Here is a 20,660-nt window from a genome sequence, read left to right on the forward strand (position 1 = left end):
AAGCTTATCAGAAACACACAGAAATATTTAACAGCAGTCGTAAAGTTCAGCAAATTATTTTTAAATACTGACTTTGGTCGTTCTATCTGGAGCACCATTACAGCTGTAGTAAACTCAGTCTGCCCTCAAAAGTCAAATACATGTTTATGCATTACATACTTTCTTTTAAATCCATTAAAAGTGGTGATTTACATGTTTGTATCTTCAGCCAGGACCCTTTTGGTTTGTCATTTGATTTCTTGTTTTTTAATGTTTCATTTCTTGTGACATAAATGAACCAAATAATGATAACGATACACACCAGGTTGCAGGTTAAAGGGGTTGCACAGTTTCACAAGAAAAAACAGAAAAATAATTTCTGTTTTGTGACGACTGGCAAAAACACAAAAATACAGGTTTCAAACTGGTGGGAGAATAACACACCTGGATTGTGATGCCGAGCCTCAGAAAAGGATTTTGAGGCCTGTCCAGTTTCCTTTGGAGTGGACATAAATATACATATCTCCCATAATTGAAATCCGCACAGGCACACAGGGACTTGTCTCAATTTGAATATGAATACCCTTTTCTTTTTATTTTCTGCCTTTTCAAATTCTGCCTAGCAAAACGATAACCCCAAACCTCACTCACTGCCAACCCCTTCAATAGAAATCATTTTGCTAGACACTGCCTCTGTCCCTCCCAATAACCCAACCCTCTTCACTTTTTTTTTCCATTTCAAATCAGCTGTGCACAAATCAGCTCTCCATACAATGGCTTGAGGAATCTCACAAAAGCATGCCTTCTTTAAAGAGAAGATAAAGCTTCTACTACATATAGGAAAGAAAAACAAAAGCAAAATGCAGAGTGAATACATCTCCAAGATGATGTTAGTCAATGTGGTAGAGGGTATACTTTATGTGTAACATTCCTGTAGATTAAAGATATTGTGTAGAAATACTCACTAGACAAATACAACCTTAATCCAACATTTAAAAACACAAATTATGTGTTACTAGGACAACAATCACGATCATAATCTGTCTTTCTTGCTTATATCTTTAGGATGAACTTACAGGAGCTAAATGTCTGTGGGTTTGTAATATATGTTTAAACACTATCATATGTTGTTCGTTGTTTATTCAGTAAAATGTAGGTCTAAATTATAAAAGAAAATATGGGTTTTACTGATGTGTTTATGCCTATTTGAAAAATATATATCATATTTTGTCCCACTCATGAAAGTGGTGTAAAATGTGTCTCTCTCAGTGTATCAACTGGCATCGTTGCTATTTTGTTGACGGAGTCTCTTGAGCAGAACATTTCCAGAGGTGATGATTCGAGAACTGAGGTATTTTAAATTGAACCTTGTTTACATCCATGCTTGCTAGCTCCGTGTGATCTCCTTCCCTGTCTTAGTTGTAATTGTACAGCATATTTTGTGTGTCACCTCCCTTTGTTAAACAGTAGAATAGTTTAACACATGACTGCCCTCCACTCCTGAAGGTCCACAGGGAATCTATAAGAACCTGAATCTACAAATTAAAAATACTGGCTTGGGTAAAATTACCAGTTTTACCCCACAGCCTCGTAGTAGAAACTCGTATGGTATCAATTTGAGGCTCCTACGTCTTATTTGTTCTTGAGTCATGAAATTCACAAACAAACGTACCAAACTTACACGTGTCTTTCCCATCAGTCGTTTACGGCTGAGTGGTAAAATGGTCTCATTTTACAATTCTAAATTTTCTGTCTGACTCTCCTGTCACACAAACCCAGAGACTGGATGGCAACCATCTGACAACTTTCAATCAGTAGAGCAAAGAAAATGTGTATTCCCCAACTGATTGCAAGAGGTTATTAGATGTTGCTGGCAATCACTAGTATGCACTTACTTGCAAAGAAAAAGTACATCTTTCTGCACCAGAAAACTCTTTGTAGTTGATTTGGTTGCTAGCAGATTTCTATGGTTGCCAGTAGTTTGCATGGAAGATGCAAAGAGTCAAACTACTCACTACTAGTGATAATGAAACTGAAAATTGTGATGCACAACGGAAAAAGAGATGGTTTGTTTTTAAACTGAACATTTCATCTCTACAAACATTTAAATATACTGATTAACAAAAAACTCTTTGGAGCATGAGTTAGGTCATGTAACACCATGAGTGATAAAAATGCAATCCCATTATTCATTGGCATAAAGTATTCCCTCATTCCATCTGCATTTAAGTAAGAAATTTATCTGTGTCTCTGTGTTCTTCTAAATTGTTCATCTGATCTGCTTCACACTCTGCGGGTGAATTGCCGGTGACCTAAGGCAATCAAGTGTTGAGTGTGAAGTAGGTCAGATGAGCATTTGTCAAGAAACATAAAAGGAGATCCATGAGTCAACAGTAAGTGCCTATGATAAGGCTGGGGGTGAATCATCAATCTAACAGACGTCACTGAATACAACACTGACGCATCAGAAAGATCATTACATGTGGTCATAGCACGCTTGCTTTAAGAAGAGCTTACAGTGATGGAAGATAATTCATATTAGCAAAGTGACAGGACACCAGAATAGGAGAATTCATGGCTGAGGCACGGACATGGCTAGCCTACTTTGCAAGGCATAAAAAGCTACTTCCTGTCCTCAAAAAGGCAGATAATATTGCTGTCTTTATTCAGCTTTACTGGAAAATTATTTGCTTAATGTTAAAGTATTTCACAAAGTTTGTTGATTGAGACAAGGATTGAGGATACATCATCAGAATATCCTCTAGGAAATACGCAACTGGGTATTTACCTCTGTGAGGAAAGGCAGTGGAGCTGTGGTACAGCCAGCCAGTGGGTTTGGCAAGGAGGGAAGGATCATTTTCTCAAGTTTCTAATTTAACTGCTGCAGCTTTTGCAAGACGGTGTTCAGAAGAACTCATAACCTTCAGCCAAGACAGATTTGCAATTGGACGCCATTGAGGCTGAAAGTGAGAAAACAACTGCACACAGTGGGAATGTACACACAGTGGATGCTTTAGTAGGCACCATTACAAGATTTAAAAGACTGGAAAGGGGATAAAGGGAAAAGATGTGGAACTAACAAGATGAAGGCATAATGCTGGGAAAGCAAGAGTATGAAAGAGAACAGTCAATTTCACTGCAGCAAAAGAAGTCCTGAAAGCTATGCTGATGAGAGGAGATGCATCATCTGGCTCATTGCTAAGTTGTCATTCAAGGAGTGTTTCCCTTTCAACTTCTGAGATGTAAAACATGAATTTAATGAGAACGAACACTTGACTTGTTGGGAATGGAAAATACTCTTTGTCCTTCACTGTATTTAATGTCTTTAATTTAAGTAAATTGCATTTATTTTTATTTTTTATACATTTAGGACCAGCTTGCAGTCTTCAGTTCCATAGTGGTTATTCTATAGACATGGAAAATGATTTTTGTTTTGCTGTGAAAGAAGACCAGGATCTCCAGGATTTGAAGGAGCTGAGCTCTGGATGATTGCTGTATGTGGATGTACTTACTGCCACAGAACTCTCCATTATCTCAAAATGACAGCTAAATTGGCCCGTCAACAAAGCTGCATTCATCTTAGCAACTTCACTGGTGCATTAGTGCATCTTCCAAACATAGATGAAGGATATGGGGCATCGCTTCCATTCTGGATGCCACAGGGGGAAATTAGAGAGTTTCTGAGTGCAGCACTATTTAAGTAAGCATGCTCGACTATTGGTTGGTTCCCCTCGCTTGTCAAAATCCCAGTCGGGCACCTTAAGTATTTTTATAACTGCCTATAGATGAAGAGGGGGGAAAAAACTAAGCCCGGTACATCCGGGGAACAAAGCCCTGACAAAGAAGGCAGCACAGAATTGATGGTGTGTTAAAGTACTTCTTTTGACTGCTTCAAATTCAGCTTCCCCTGTGACCCAAATAAGGCTTTTTTTGGCATTTATTATAAAACAGAAACACTATCTACCCATGCATGTGGATCATCCTTGTATTAATCCAGTCAGGAACTGTCCTTGTATACTTTGACATACATTTTTATAGTTTTGATGTCAGACACTTCAAATCAGAGGCAACAGCGTGAAAGGAGTTCTTGTGCAACTACTGACTTATCTACAGTAAGCAAAAGCTTAAGGTGGTAGCTGAAAACTCCGACTACACAGAATAAAATCTAATATATGGAAGGAAACATAGCAACACATTAACCTGAATGTATGAATTACGTTTGAACAGGAAGAAGGAAAGCCCCAACATGTGGAATATAGAGACTTTCACAAAATATAGATGGAAAATTCTCTCTCTGAGATGCTGAACGAGTGCCCGTACCGCGTGCCTCCGCTTGTACCTGGAGTGTAATTTTATCTCCCTGAATTTCTTCAAGAAATGCTGCATAATGTTCTCTTGGAAGCATTTTGTTGAACATCGTTATTCACTAAAAATGTCCAAATAATGGAAATCCTCAAGTTGACGTGATGTAGGCATTTTGTCTATTGTGACCAGCACTTGATAAAAGAGTCTTTATTTAATATTGTATAGACCTTTGACTGCCGAAATCTTTGTAAATGTATTCCGACTTCCTTCTATACAGTCACGTGTGCGTTTATATGAGGAACCAGGACTTCCTTCCTGCCAGATGTATTCCGTTACAAACATTCCTTTACAAGTGCGAGTGTGTCGCACTTTCAGAGTCATCAAAATGTTTCCCAAACAAATGCTGCTTTGTGAGACTCTGGAGGACAGTGAGACTGACCTTGAGCCAAGAGGCTCTCCTAGTTGGTCTTATCTTTTGCATTTAGCTGTTCAAGTGCTTGGTGTGAGTGTGTGTTTATGTGTGCATACAGTATACATGTATTGCATGAGCAAGAGCTAGCACGCCCCCGCATCCATGAGACTGAACAGAGCTGAGTGGGCAACCTGGCATGTGAGACACTGATAGAGAAGACCTTGACTAAAAGGTGAGACACCTTAAAAAAAAGGAAAAAAAGAAAAAGAAAGTAATTTGCTGCACCCACTCAGACATCAGGTCCCATGAGTTTTATGCGGAGAAAGGTCTGAAGATGCAGTATTTCACTTCAGTTGCTTAGACTGAGTGTCTGTATATGAAGAGAGTGCTAAGGAGAGACTCAAACTGCTTGTTTAATCATTTCCTTCATTCTAACCGAGAACATGGTCAGGAAAAAACTGTCTCTCTTTTTACTAAATATGAACCAAGAAATGAAACGAATAAATAAATAAAGATATTTTTAAAAGTCTGTGAATATGGGAGTCTGTGTTTTTCCGAAGCATCTGATGTATTACAATATAATGTATTTTCATTGTTTTGTGTGCATCATGTGAATTCAAACTGCCAAAGTGCCTTGGCAGAACATCAGTCAGTCTAATCTAACAGGACTTAAACTATGAGAGGAAATAAACAAGTAGGGCTGAGTAATTCCTGAAAGCTGCAAACCGAGCTTTATGGGAAGAGTAGGTGGAGAGAAACAATGGACCTTAGACTGTAAGCTCCGACTGTAACGAGTATGGATCCTGTTTACCAATGACCCCTCCCACTCTCCGTCTGCTTCCCTCACAGTTCGCTCATACCTTATTCCCATCAAGACAAGACAGGCAGTGGCTAATTACTGTACAGCAACAAACAAACCAATACTTCTCTATCTCCCATGTCCCATTACTTCAGTTTAGTCCCCCTATTCATATTTCTCTTGACAGGTGCATCTGTCCATAGAGAATAAGGCAGGGTTGTAATCGGCAGGCAGAGGATGTTGTAATTAAGAGGTGTACCTCTGGGCTAACATGTGGCTCAGCCAAGGTGAAAAAGACGGTGGGAGTGGAGTTTATTGAACACGCCAGGGCTCCTGTCAATAGCAAAGCCACTTGGCACTATGTTCGATACTGTTAACAATGCTTAAGGTCTGTGAGCATCTGTACATGATTGGGCATATTTATGTCTGACCTTCCCCAGCAAAGTGCCGCTGAGATGATCGGGATATACTCTTTCTTATCTGCCAGCTGCTCACGGGTAGCTTTAAAACTTGTTGATCACCCACATAATCAAAAGCAGGAGAGAGAGACAATGCAGAAAGAGAAAGTGTGTGTGTGTGTGTGAGAGAGAGAGAACGAGAGAGAGAGAAAAGAGAGAGAAAAATAAGAGCGAGCCTGAAATGAGATAGTACGGATAGGAGAGCCCAGATTGATATAGCAATTACCAAGAAAGCTATCCCTCAGTTAAGAATACATCTACATACATTAGAGCCGCGTTTCTCCCTGCCACCATCTCTGTGTCTGGTCCAAGAGTATCTCATCCACAAACGCAGTATGCGGAAAGGTCATCAGTGTGCAGTCCCTGTGTATACACTAACAATGAAGACCCTGTCTATTCTCCATTTTGCTCATACCACAAGACGAAGAGATCCACAGGAACGACGAGGAAAGAATGAAATCAAAATGTCAAAAAGAACATGTGAAAATCTTCATCACATGCACATATTTCACACAGACGGGCAGACAGACGGACAGAAAGGGGAAGAGCATTTTCCCCTCACTGTTGTGATGTCTGTGATGTTTACTTGAATTCCTATATTAGCTGTAATTCAAAGATTCTCAGTGCGTCATCCTATAAACAGAAAGGTGTCCAATTACCTGTCGCTACAAAGACGGACGTGCAGCACTGAAAAGTGACTTACACTAGGAGCCAATGCTTGCCACAGTGACATTCAAAGAATGGCTTTCATGCATACTTTCTTTGAGCTAGCAAGTAAATCCGGTTAGAGTTAGCCCCTAATGTATGCAGGCATGTGCTTGTGCAGTGTGACTAGAGGCCCAGCAATATATGGAGAAGGGTTTTGCATAAAAATACAATGGTGCTATCAAATAGGCTCAGAGCACGCATGTAAGCAAGCTAGCATTTCAAACACCTCTATTGGTTCAAAACAGATCAGACAATGAAAACATCAGACAATGAAAACAAAAAGAGTGAAAAAAGAGAAATAGAAAAGGAGACAGAGGTGTGAGAGAGTGAAAAAGATGCCGTGTAAATAACCCCCTTAAAAAAAAAACATGAGGAAAGAGGACAAGCAGATGGAAAAATAAACCATGGTAAAGTGATCCAGTGCGACTTGGATCTCTGCCGCAGGCTCAGAGCTCTCCTCTGCCCGTGTGTCTGCAATGTGTGTGAATGGAATATGTTTCTGTCTGCATGCGCGTACAGTACACATGCAGGCACTAAGCACCATTCACAGTGCACTCGGGTCAGGGGCTGTTGCGAGGACATAACAGGAGTAGGGGTGAAAGAAGGGTATAGCTGAGGTTTTCTAACTGTGTTGCCCCTTTCTTTGTAGAAATGTGGATGAGAAGAGGGCAGCATTTGTGGGGCCATATTGAAAAGGCTCTATGTGGTAATCTAATAGTGAATTCTCTTTGATGGAGCTCAATTCAAGGCATCTACATGCATCAAAACGTCTCCGAATCAAAAAATAGCTTCAGTCTCATTAACGGTGCAAAAAAAAGAAAAAAGAACATACAAGGCAATGCAGGCTCTTGCTCTAAGCAAGTCTACAATCTCTGTTTCTAAGGAAAAGGGGATAAAAATGGAAAAAGATATAGAGAGGGTGGGGAACAGGAAAACAGAGACCGGGCAAGTATTAAATGTAATTAAACACTGCCACCTGCTGGTCACTGCGTGAACTTACCATAAGCTTTTAGGCTGAGGGTAATATGTTTGAACAGCTGCACATTTGACCACCTGTTTGCACTGATCCACACAAAGCAGATGTGGCACACAAAGGACACAGCACTGGACCAAATCTGACATAATATTAAGGAGGAGAAAAAAAAACGTTCAAATTCAAACAATGCTATCGTGTATCCCTGCTCAGAAGGAAGCAAATTTAATTTGCTGGTTGAGAGGAAAGAATGAAAGCTGAGGACGAGGCAATCATTTTGATGCAATCACAATTATGTTAAAAGACACCAACCTCATTTTTTTCCCCACTCCACTTGGCTCATCTAATCGAAGGCGGCAGCAGCCGCAGCAGCAGCCGCAGAGGAATAAAAGGAAGACCATCTATAACTCATACTTGTGTTGGCAGGCTCTTCCTAGCTCAGTTACATTACCCGAGTCATAGTGTATCTTGTGTTTTTTCATACTTAGAAGGTCTCTGCGAGAAGTACTTACTTTACTGCTATTCGCTGCTGCTGCTGCTGCTGCTTTTATGTGACACTTCAAATGAGTGTGAGAGAGCACGAAAGACCGACAGTGTCACCATTTTAAAAGGCTGCATCAGATCCTTCTCGCGTTTGACTGTACAGAGATAAGGAGGCTCAGAGTAGGAGAAAGGCAGCGAGACAATAAGAGATTGCTTATTAAAATTTACACTGGGTGAGTGCAACAGTCTGTTTCCTCCCTGTGCATAAATCCTCGTAGCGAGTGACCGTTCTCTCCCCACAGAGGAAGTCATTTCTATGTGTGCATGTGCTATAACAGCTTACATGAAGCATGAATAAAAAGCCATAGCAAGTCTGAACATCTTCTAAAATGAATTCATACCTACACTGCCTTGGCATATATTGAGGTCTAATAGAATCGCTACATTGTGTATGTGGTTTGTGACCTAAAAATCAAAGCATGTGTGTGCTACAGTGTGTCTTTACCCACATTCCCCGTAGGGCCTCAACGCCATCTGTCCTCCCGCTGAGTTCAGATCCTCAGAATAAAGACTTTCATTCCAACATGACAGGGTTTTTCCTGCATAGCGAATTTAAAGGTAGCCACTCTTAAACGCTGTGCTGCCTTTCCCAAAGCCTGACCATGTCTGCAATATAAAAAAAAACCCCCTATTTTAAGGGTGTTAAATCTGTCACTGTCGACTATTATTGCAGAAAAGGAATCAGCTGGGGCCGGTGGAAAATTGAAGAGATAATGGACCGAGGTAGCAGATGGCTAATTAAGAACATAACTCGTATTATTAGTAAAAATGAGGTCACATGATTTAAAAGAGAGAGTCCCGTCTGTATTTTAGCCGTAAATCACAACAGAACGCGTTGTCAATCTTGCTAATGTTAGCTGACTTACTTCAAGGCTCGGCGTGAGTTATCGTCCATGCTGGATGGCATTTATATGATGTACGAGGTAATCGGTAAATACTCTTTGATATTTATCGTTTGAAGATTGTTGATAGCAGCTCCACTTAAACTTAACTGTGTTTATCTCTGTCATAGTCAATCCAGTACAAACACGCACATCTCTTTAGCAGCCTTCATTAAATTTAATTAACTTCACTAATGTTCAATCAGTTCTTTGCCATCATTGTGAGCCTGGAAAAATCCCGGATCACACATTTATCATTAGAAGCAACAGGAATTTCCACAGCATATTAATTTTCTATACTAAACCAAAAACTGGTGTTAACACTCAATGTCACTAACATGAAAGCTATATTCATACTTGCGTACTTTAAATTAAACCTCTTCCCAAGACATTCAGTGTATTTCAAAAGACGCTCTAGAGGAAGTCCTTGATGGCGAGCTCTTAAAGGTAAAAGGGTGACAGGGAGCATACAACCTCTTTGTTGTATGCCAAAAGATGCTGAAACTGAGTAAATGTGAACTAACGCTGACCTCCCTTTTCTCTCTAAATAGATCTTATATGTCTGTGTCCTATGTTGACTTATTTCAAACTAATTCCAGGTGTCAGTAATTCCAGGTGTCTAGGAACAAATGAGGTCATTCCTTCTTTCCTGTCTTATTCCTAAGCCGCCTTTTCACTCCAGCTATAGACCTATCTCTGTGCCCAGCATTTAAAAATCTCAGCTAACCTTTAGTGTCAAAAGATATTGAGGGTTTGTTGAGGCATCCTTGCTAGTTTTTCTTTAGCCACAAATGTATAGAGTCTTCAAGTTGTTTTTCTTTTCTTTTTTTTCGAATAACTACCCACACAGCAGGTACTCCATGCTCTCACCTCTTTTATAGGTAATTACATATTCTTGAAATTAAGATGGCAGAGATGAAGGGTACTCTACTTTCATTCTAACCAAAATGAAAGTCAATGTTATAGAGACCACACAAAAGTCAGTGTGAGACTGATATAAATCACTGTACCCTTTAGTCATATATCTACATTTTTGTGCGACCAAATTACCTTTATTTCATAATGTCAGTGTCTAAAAGGAGACTGTGGGAAACTGCGGTAACTGAGTACAGAATCAATGAGTCAAAGCTGATAGTCTAGGCAAAATTATGATCTCTCTGGTAGAGGGAACAACTTGTCTATATGTAGTCACTCATATCCATTAGTGAAACGAAATGAGTACCATTATACTGCAGCCCTTCCTCCAAAAACCCACCCACTGGAAAGAGACATTTTACCGTATATCTGTCACAGCAGTCAGTGCTACAGTCTGCTCTTCCATCCATGTGTCAAACCAATGCACAAGAGTCAAAGGATTAGAAGCCGATCAATGGCGAGTCAAGACGGGGACTATCTCTCCAAAACAGATAAAATCAGGAAACACGAAAACACATGCGCACCGACAGGAATGAATGTTAATCACTGTATAAAAAAAAAGATGTGCAGCTATTTTTGCATTGGAAGAATATATAAACTGAATATTCTATACAGTATTGTGGGTATGCGTGCATGTGTTTTACCGCTCAGAACAAGCCGTTATTAAATATATTCGCACTAAACATGTGCTGCATGTGCATACGCAAAACCCTTTAAGCATCTCGCCTCATAGCTTAGTATATCAGTTCATTACTATTCTGAGAGGACCTTACCATAGTCTGTGTCTCTGTTGTAAGTTAGGAATTAAACATGCACCAGCTTCGGGCAGCACAGAGGGCCTAGCAAAGGGCAATTTGTCTCATTTAACTGCTGGCTGTCTGCCTGCCGAATAGAATCGAATTATGCACGTCTTTTGCTGTTCTAAAAAGTCCTACTGTTTTACATAAAAACACAGTCAATGTGATTACTTTAGGCCATGGCCCTGTGCAAAATAATAGGATAGGAAGTTCAGAAGAAACTAAAATATAGGTCTCTGTCTAATCCCTCAGCACAAGACAGCTTTTATTTTCTAATATTCAGCTGCCTGTGTTTCACCCTCAGTTCTCTTCAAAGCTGCTGCATTGCATTTTTAATTCCCAACTGTTACCACAAGGTGTCACTAACACAATGCAAACCAGCAATATTTGGGGCCAAAAGAAAGTACTGAAAATGGCACTTGGGGGACTATATTTCATTTACTGTGGAAACACACACACACACACACACACACACACACACACACACACACACACACACACACACACACACAGTTTGTTTGAAGGGGTGGAAACCTGAGCTGCCAAAGAGATAAAGAAGAGCTGGAAATATAAATCAAATTGGAAGAGAAAGATCCAACATGTAAGTGTGGGTTTAAAGACATAAGCTAGAGTAGATCACTTCCTCCGAGTTAAATGTTGATTACTCAAAGCCCTACATGGAACACAATCTCCCTGAAAATACATCAAACAATATATATGAAAGTGGGGCTAACGAGATTAGAGAATGCATAATTATAGTCAATTTTTATTCCACAGGGTCTATTGTGATTTATCTCCTCACATTTAAGGAGACAGTTTACGCAGAGAGTTTTCTAATGTAAATTTTTTAAACAACATTGTGGGATCTAAAAAGGCCATTGTTTATTGCACTTCCCGTTCTGAAGGGTCAAACCAAATTGTCATCCTTAAAGTCTAAATTGTATTTAAATAATATTACACATAAGGTTGCATATCTTAGGCCCCTAAAGGGTGAAGCTGTAAAGTTTAACAGTTTGTTTCTTCTATAAATATATTAAAAACAAATCCAAAGCTAAATATTCTTTCATCATGAAAAAATGATTTTCTGTCAGGTAACTAACTTGTTGTGTCAGCTCAGTAACACCAAACAGAGAAATACAGTCGAGCAGAATCGTACATTATCAGGTATAATGGTTTATCATTAGTGTACTGGGTGATAGGTAATAGACTGCAGGGATTTTTAATGGTTGTATGGGTTTTTTGATAAGCAGATTAAGTGAGATTTGAGAGATTTGAGAGAGATTTTGTTAGTTAATTCTTTCAGCTTTTGGGACTCATACTGTCAAGGATTATAGTTACTTAAATCAATGATAAAACATTTTATGCAGACAGCAATAAAACCCATTCATTGATATGAAAGGAATTTTTAAATAGGATTTATTTATGTCTAATTAACATAACTGTATGTACACAGTAAGTGGAACATTGCGCTTTTCTACTCTGACTGTTGTAGCTGTGAGTGAAAACTGAAAAATATTAAATTCACCATATGTTGATGCAGAAATCTGTCCAAAGCTGGTTTAATGGCAAAGAATAAACTGAATTCATGTTTGTTTGTATCCAAATTTGAGTCAAAACACTGGACTCGACTTCAGCAATACAAAAAAATATTAAGAATATTATTTTAATATTATTTTGGTAATTACCAGTACTGTTAAGTTAAGGCAGCTGTGTCATAAACCTTACATTGGGTGGCTTTGCTAATAAATTTGTTACACACTGCAACATTTCATGTCTTAAAGCTATGTGTTAAATACCGTGTACCGCAATATACCTTTCAGTAAATCTACATGTGAAGACAGTGTGATCCTGATCGTGATGGCACAAGCTTGAATAATACTTTTATCCTTAAATAAGGGTCCTTAAACCTATTCCTTAGTGGCTTAGTGACTCACTATTCCTGGATTTCAAGCCCAGTTAATATTTTTTGTCAGAACATGTTTCAGGGAATTTAAAAAAAGAGGACTGATAGTTTTCAACATCTGAAGGACATGATGCAAAAAGCCCATCCAGCAATACAGCACTGTTAACATCTGGCCACTAGATGGCAGCAGATGATGCTTTTCATGGAGGTTTCTGGCCATAATTGGGCCTATGATTGTGTATAATCTGAATAAAGATGATTAACCATCGCTGTGCGTGATTATTATTATTTTGAGTTATATGTTGAAAGAAAGAATATTCTAGTGAGTTTTTTGTCAAAATATAGTCAAAATGAAAGGTAAAATACATAATAACTATTGTCCATGTAGTCATAGCATCAGTGATAACCTGTAAGAAGTTGCCCACATAAACACCCAACCTTTTATATCACGCAGTACTCTTTGTATCAACATATCATGCAGAAGCCTTGTCCTGTACTAGAGACGTGATATATATATGTATGGTTTAGTCTTGTATTTTTAAAGCAGTACAAAAATGCTTGTTGACTTACATCAAATTCATTAAGGGCAGCAGCAAGTTCTCCAATGCCAGCATGGCCATGCTTCTCGTCAGTGGGTGAGGTGGCCTGTGCAGCACTTGAGATGCCTCCTATGGCCTCCTGGACCTGTTTAAACACATAGTCTCGATTGGCCCGTGTGGCTGCCACGTCTGGATGGCGCAGAAAGGCCTGAGAAGCCGTATACAGCATAGTGGCATTTTTCTTAAGGGCCCCACGCGCAGCTGCCATCTCATCTCGGCACTGGGGGTCTTTCAGCTCCTGAGAAGATAGCAAAGGTTTTTTTTTTATTTTCAGACAAGCGATAATAACAATGTAACTTGCAAAACCCTGGAGTATTGCTTGAGAAATTGAAAACAGTGTGAGGAACAGGTCACAGTTGGAGAACTATATTGTTAAAAAACAAGTTCATGTCCCATTTGATGAATTGAATCTGATGAACTGGTATTGTTTCAACTTCACAAAGTTAAGGCAGCGTCAGCAGATCAGCAACGATAGAGCTGGGCAGAATTAGCCTCAGTGTTTTGCTCTGGTTCAGCTCGGCAGCATGGGCGCTTGCCAACATGACACATGCAGGAAAAAATCCTCTATAAGCTTTTTGTCACACTGGGGGCCATATTAAAAATCACTTTGATGTGTAATTCTCCAGGATCAAATAAGCGCTGGTGCAGAGATTTTGCTTACTCTACATCCCAGCTAAAACAAATCCTACACACTAATAATCCGCACCATTTATAATTTGCCAAAACATTACAAAGGAGACTACACAAATGTGGCTACAAATCTACAACAGCTGTGAATTCTAGTGTTAAATGTTAATGACCAAAAATCTAAAAGAAATGTGTATAATATTTCTGACTTTAAAATGATGAATTTTACAATACATTTTTAAACAATGTGTGTTGGCTATTGTAATTTTTTTATCCTATCCTATGCAATCTTTCAATTTTACTCCATGGCACGAAGAATTTGGATGTATTAAAGCTGGCTCTAATGAGACAAATGTCCTTAATGCAAAACAGATTAAACTGGTTGCTGTCTGAAACAAACACTTAACATCTGCTAGAGAGTGATGTCAGATTATAGCAACATTTGTTTGCACAACGCTTGCAATCTGATTGATTAAAGCTTTGAATTGAGTTCGAGTTTCTAATATTTTACAGGCTGAGGCTTCAACTGTGACATTCCCTCGTTTATCAAGACAGAAGAAGAACGGCGGACACTTGGAGGACCTTTTATCCAAGAGAGACACGTTATTTTTCTGAAAGAGCATGAGACATTGGAATTCCAGGTACCTGCTGTCTCCGGGCTGCCACATAGTTAAGCTTCACCATCTCTTTCCCAAACTCTTTGAACCGGTTGGCCAGATCCTGCTCATTGGTAGCATTCTTTACTCCTTCCAGGGCCTCTTCCACCTGATACACACATACGCACACAGTCTTTCAAAAACTTTGTGCACAAACCAGTAGACAACGTCTTAAATAATCAATATTAGTTAAAGCATTTATTTTCTGTAATTGTAATTTCTAATGTGTTTTTAGTAGTTGTGTAATTTCAGTAAGTGTCAATCCATCTTTCTGATATATCCTAACTATAAACTGTTTATCCCTGTTAAAAATGCTGCGGAAGATGTAATGAAAACGGGAGAAGAGACAGAGATAATGTTAAGTGGCCTTTGATGGTGGGGCTTATACAGGCTTGAGATAAGTCCCTATGTGGGCCTGAAGAATGAGACTGGAAAAAAGGATTTTTAGTGTTTGTGCATTTGTGAGACAGGGACAAAATGAGTGACTGCAGATGGATGCAGGCATGAGTTTGAGTCAGATTATACCAAATACATATCATTCTTTCTGGCACACTGTATTAACTCGAGTTATAAAGCCCAGAGCTACTGTCTAAGTGAATGAACAGCTCACGTTCTTCACATGACTACACTGAGAGTAGTTCATCACACTATGCTATAATGTCCGTTTCCAGGATGCTCCTCTATTCCCTTATCTAAATGCAAATGTGTGCAGAGGTTGTTATAAAAGTCTGCACTGACTACACGGACTGTACACCAACAGGAAGTCTTTTTCGTTTACTGACCTTCTTTAAGCAAACTTAAAACCACGTACAGATTTGGAGAGTGGGTATTTTTTACACATATATATATATTTAAAGTGTTGCAGTTCTAAGTACAGCTCCATCACAACGTAACCAAGAAGTATACTTGGTTGGGTGTTAACTGCACTTACAATTTTAAGGTGGGCCAGCAGCCTCATGACATCAGCCATGTCAGCAAGGATGAGCAAGCGAGTGACAGCAGACAGCAGGGCGCGGGCAGCCCTCACCATGGTGCCACGCTTCACAGAGGAGCACGGGTCATCGGCAAACTCCGACGAGGCAATACGCATGGTTTCTCCTGCAAAATGGATAAAAGAAAACAGTAAGTGGAGCAGAGAGTAAGATATTATCTGTGTGTGCAGACTCTCATCACCCATATTGTTAAAACTGACTGGAGATTAAGTGTAATTACGCTTCTTCTCATAAAGCTCAGAGGTCATGAAGCAGTTTGTCAGAAAAACTACATGGTAAATGGCCTGTATTTATATAGCGCTTTACTAGTCCCTAAGGACCCCAAAGCGCTTTACATATCCAGTCATCCACCCATTCACACACACATTCACACACTGGTGATGGCAAGCTACATTGTAGCCACAGCCACCCTGGGGCGCACTGACAGAGGCGAGGCTGCCGGACACTGGCGCCACCGGGCCCTCTGACCACCACCAGTAGGCAACGGGTGAAGTGTCTTGCCCAAGGACACAACGACCGAGACTGTCCAAGCCGGGGCTCGAACCGGCAACCTTCCGATTACAAGGCGAACTCCCAACTCTTGAGCCACGATCGCTCTATTAAAACAGCTTGTCCTAGCAACCAGTTTGCAACCTGCTGACAACCTCCAGTTGCTAGGCAAATATATGTATTCCCCAACCAGTCACGAGAGAAGTTGCTTGCTGGTTAAATCAATCAGAAAAAGGGTGCTGCACCAAAAACCACCTTTGGATTGCTTTGGTTGCTAACTGATTGCTGCAGTCACCCACAGTTTCCATTTCAAAAGACCCAGCTTTTAGTTTGAAGACAAATGTTCTCCTTCTGCAGTTTACATTGAAATTTCCAAAGTTTTACTGCTACTTAACAAGTAGTTTGCTAGCATGGCAACCACAGTAAGCCTTAGACATTTCAGCTTAGGCCGGGTAGTACAGACAATATACTAGTATGTATATGGCTCATATTTCTGAGCAAAACCCATCCCCCACATCTCCAACATTAATGAATCTGAATACGCACATGCATGCAAACATTGGTACTCTAAATAATTAGACATGTTCCACCTGGATCAGGAGAAACCTGGCAACAGGCAAAAACTGGCAAACCACTTCTCTTAACATAAATAAGAATTAGTGAGTAAACAAAGTTGTTTATGTTATGCCAGAGTGAAAACCTCATAATCAGATAAACAGAACTCAGCATGTTAAACACAAACATGCACAGCATGTGTTCAACTAAACACACACACAGGGACACACACACAGAACTGCAAATGAACTCATGATGATACTGGTAGTGCCATACGTCTGTCTAGCCCAGTGAAGAGTGACAGAGAAAAGCGTATTACTGAACCCCTCCATGGTCTGAAATCAGCATCTCTAATTTAATTTATGACAAGATGAAGGGGACTGGGACCCTGAGGTCACATTGAGAGGAGCCTGATGAGGCGATGACAGATTTAAAACCATTTTATAATTCACAATGACTTTAACTAGGCAGACAATTCCTTTCAAAGGGGCGCGCTTCCAGCAGCTGCTAAAGGTCACTTAAACTGCGATATTATTTTTTAGTCTGTGGGATACAGACAACATAGCATATCCTCATGCTCATAAGTTTAACATTATTAATATGAACTGTTCTCCCTGATGACCTGGTATGTACAGTACTTATATACAACCTACCAAATATGTGGGGTATTAGTACTGACGTCCTATTATTTTCTTAAAGTCAGGAAGTAAGTATTTTAGTCTAATATTCTTTTCAGGGACATATTTTCTAAGAGTCAGAAAGGACTGTAAATTTGCTTCAGTATAAATATGGCCATTTGCACACAAAAATGCTGCAGTGTTAGTTGAAAGCATGTCCTACATTTTTTAAATGTCCAAGAATATTTTTTAACACACCTTGTCACTTCACTTTGCATGCCTAACAAGCGAGAAGATTAATCTTGAACCTTCTGATGTCAGCTGTGGTGATGACCTGTATGGTAACAGTCTATTTCACACCTCAGAAGAGCGGTGTGCCAAAGCAGTCAAGTCAATATTCAACAGTACCAGCAGCCAAGTACGCGCTGACAGAGCAGGATGAGGAATACGGCTACAACACAACATATGCTGAGCTCCATTTGCTCTTTCTGCTGATGTGGTTTCTGAACAGGGAATCCAATTCCATTCTGGGGACAAACATTTGATTCACATAAAGGCTCACTGACTTGCACTCCGCACAGAAAATAAACTTCGGAGAACTACAAAGTACTGTGACATTGCTCCATCTGTGTAAGCCGCCAGAAAGTAGAGTATGATTTGTTGTTCGAGTGAGGCGCTGCATCCATGCAGAAGTTTCAGCGACTAAGTTTCAAATCGTTAATGAGAATGGGCATCTATAATACCCTTAAATTCAGCAAGGTCCCTCAACATTACAGACAGTCGAAGCTTTAACGATGCATGACTTTAGGGTAAACAACTCCAGAACTAGACTCATTACATTCGTGAGGCTGCATGCACTGCAAGTGAAGCCTAAATCTAATGGGTACTAATCTGCTATATTTAATGGATTTGGCTTGCCACTTTTAACTCTCCATTCATCTAAAGTTGAGCAGACAGCTGACTTGCTATGACATTCAAAACACTTAATACTTTCCCAAAACATTACATTTATGTCAATTACGCTCCCTATTCATCTAGAATACTAATACTTACACAGCAAGAGAAGTCAGTAGGGGTCCTTATTTCAGTCATAATAGTAGTGAACATGGGTGTTGTAAATTAATACAGTGTCTTAGCATAAGCCATTTCCCAACACCATTTTTGTGGTGACTTAATGGTTATACCAGATACTACGATGATCTGTGATTTTGTTGTTTTCTGTTATTTTTCTAGCCTTCCCCGATGTGTCTTTCTAGCTCAAGTTTGAGTATGCTAGTCTGTGATTTCCTGTTTTATTTAGATAGCAGATAGTCTTGAGCATGTCATGTCTAGTTTGACTTCTGCTGTCTCGTTGTCTTGCTATCCAAGTGTTTCTCATTTGCCTTAAATAGTGCTGTCTTCTCTTTGTCACATTGTGTGTTTAAACTCCCAGTGTGGTTCCTCGTGTTACTCCTGCCTCTGCATTTATGTTATTTTGTTTATGGATTTCATTACTAGACTGTTTATTGAGTCTTCCTTCATTTCATTTCTGCATTTGGTTTCTCAATCTTGTGATTTCCTGCTAGTAGGCAAAGTAATCGTAAGTAGGTTTGGGGTGTAGCACCATTCTTGCAACTGATTTCACCCAGCAGCAGGAAGCAACCTCCATTAATCATTCAGTCGAGTAATACACATTTTTCCCCACCAACTAAAGGTTGCCAGGTGGTTGCCAACCAGTCTATAGTCCTGTGTGAGTGAGACCTTAAATAACCCATACAGAACTACTTTTGATTATTGGAATGATTTTGTCAACTACATATCAGTAACATTAATGTGACTACACTCTGAATTCCACATGCATCTCACACTTCCTCACTGTTCATCTGTAGTAGTGTCATGTGTAACTGCAACCTGGAGAGATGTGGTCTGTACGGATGCTCAGTTAAACATATGTAAATGAAAGTACTTCAAGCAGAATGAATGACAGAGATTTTGATTTCATATGTTACAGAGAATAAACAGGTTAACAACCCAGTCCATTGTAAATATATCCAAACTAGATGCTTGGAAATAAAGGAACATTTTTTATGTCTTTTAAAGTGTTTTGAAGAAAAAATATTTTAACCTCCTAAGACCCGAACTCTTCCACTGCATGCATTTTAAATTTCTCTTCATCATTCATCATTTTCATCATTCTGCCCAATGATTGTAAAAACAAAGAATTACCAATTTTTTTTTACCTTACTTTTATTTTTAGGAAAAATAAGAGCCACATATGAGGATATTCATTTAAAATTTTGATAGAACAGTAGCAGTATAATGTCCTCATAAGTGGATATCAGGCCCTTGTAGAGCAAAATTGAATATTTTGGTCTAAATAACCCAAAGTGTTATGTCCACATATGTGGATGCCAGGTCCTAGGAGGTTAAAGACAATAACTGATGTTCTAGAAATTGATGATCTAGAAAAATTTACTAGATGTCTAACAGTGAATAAGCATAAGGAATTACACACACTAACAATCTTGTTATCTGACCAGTCACAATTTAAAAACAAAAATGAAAGCACAAACAGTTACCTTGCTTACGAACATCCTCCACAGCAGCAATAAGCTCCTCCTTGAGGTCCTGGCTGTCTTTGGCAATCTGCTCTCCCTTTTCGAGAAAGTTCTGGGTAGCCTGCTCAACAGACACTGCCAGGACATGGGCCTTCTTAGAGCGTCCCTTCTTCTTACTGGATGGCCCTTTGTTGCTGGTGTTCACCAGAGTAGTCACCTTCATAACAGGAGAGGAAAATAGAAAACTTACTGAACACACTGATTTGCTGCTTGTTGCTATGGTGTATGGTCATCGTTGTTTCTGAGGTTACGGCACATAACCTGCACATCCCAGCAATTAAAGATAATGAGAACACCAAAAATAATAGGAAGATCCAGTATGTATTATTTTATTATTATTCTAAAACATTAAAAACTGCTACAACCTAGTATCTGTTACAGGGCTTGCTGATTATAATCTTTATACATTCATAAGCCACTGTATTATGTAAGCCTCCAAAACCAAATACAGTCCAAGAAACCCCCTCACAGCCATACTGCCAACCATCAGAGGATATTTTTGATAGCTATTATGTGATAATTAGTAGTAATTATGTAATTTTAATGACATTATGCCACTGATATGGTAGCATAATAATGCATCTAAACCCTCTCTTTTATATAAAATACTTATTACCATTAAGTAACATTTCAGTTCATTTTACCCACTTTATACATATTTTTATTTCTATTCATTTGGTCCTTGGAAATGACTATGAAATAATAGTAGTGAAAACCCTACTGTGTTATTCAGCACCAATCTGGCTGAAATGTTGATAATGTTCTTATGTAAACAGTAACGAGGTCATGAGTAATTACTGGGTTCAAGTTCATATAGTGTATAATAAGTCAGTAATATAATTATTACTCAAGGCT

General features: G+C 39.3%; 1 protein-coding gene across 1 annotated transcript in view; it reads right to left on the reverse strand.

The window, feature by feature from the left end:
• Positions 1-20,660, reverse strand: part of ctnna2 (catenin (cadherin-associated protein), alpha 2) — a 340,484-nt gene that overhangs the window by 255,758 nt on the left and 64,066 nt on the right. Inside the window, exons 3-6 of the mRNA XM_085409840.1 lie at positions 19,767-19,962; positions 15,487-15,653; positions 14,545-14,664; positions 13,244-13,510 (exon numbers count right to left, since the gene is read on the reverse strand). Of these exons, the coding sequence (XP_085265966.1) occupies positions 13,244-13,510; positions 14,545-14,664; positions 15,487-15,653; positions 19,767-19,962 (750 nt within the window). The remainder of the gene's footprint in view (positions 1-13,243; positions 13,511-14,544; positions 14,665-15,486; positions 15,654-19,766; positions 19,963-20,660) is intronic.

This window comes from Rhamphochromis longiceps, linkage group LG6 (genome assembly GCF_057381845.1).
Source record: "Rhamphochromis longiceps isolate RC_006_pf linkage group LG6, R_longiceps_female_GT1.1, whole genome shotgun sequence".
NCBI lineage: Eukaryota > Metazoa > Chordata > Actinopteri > Cichliformes > Cichlidae > Rhamphochromis > Rhamphochromis longiceps.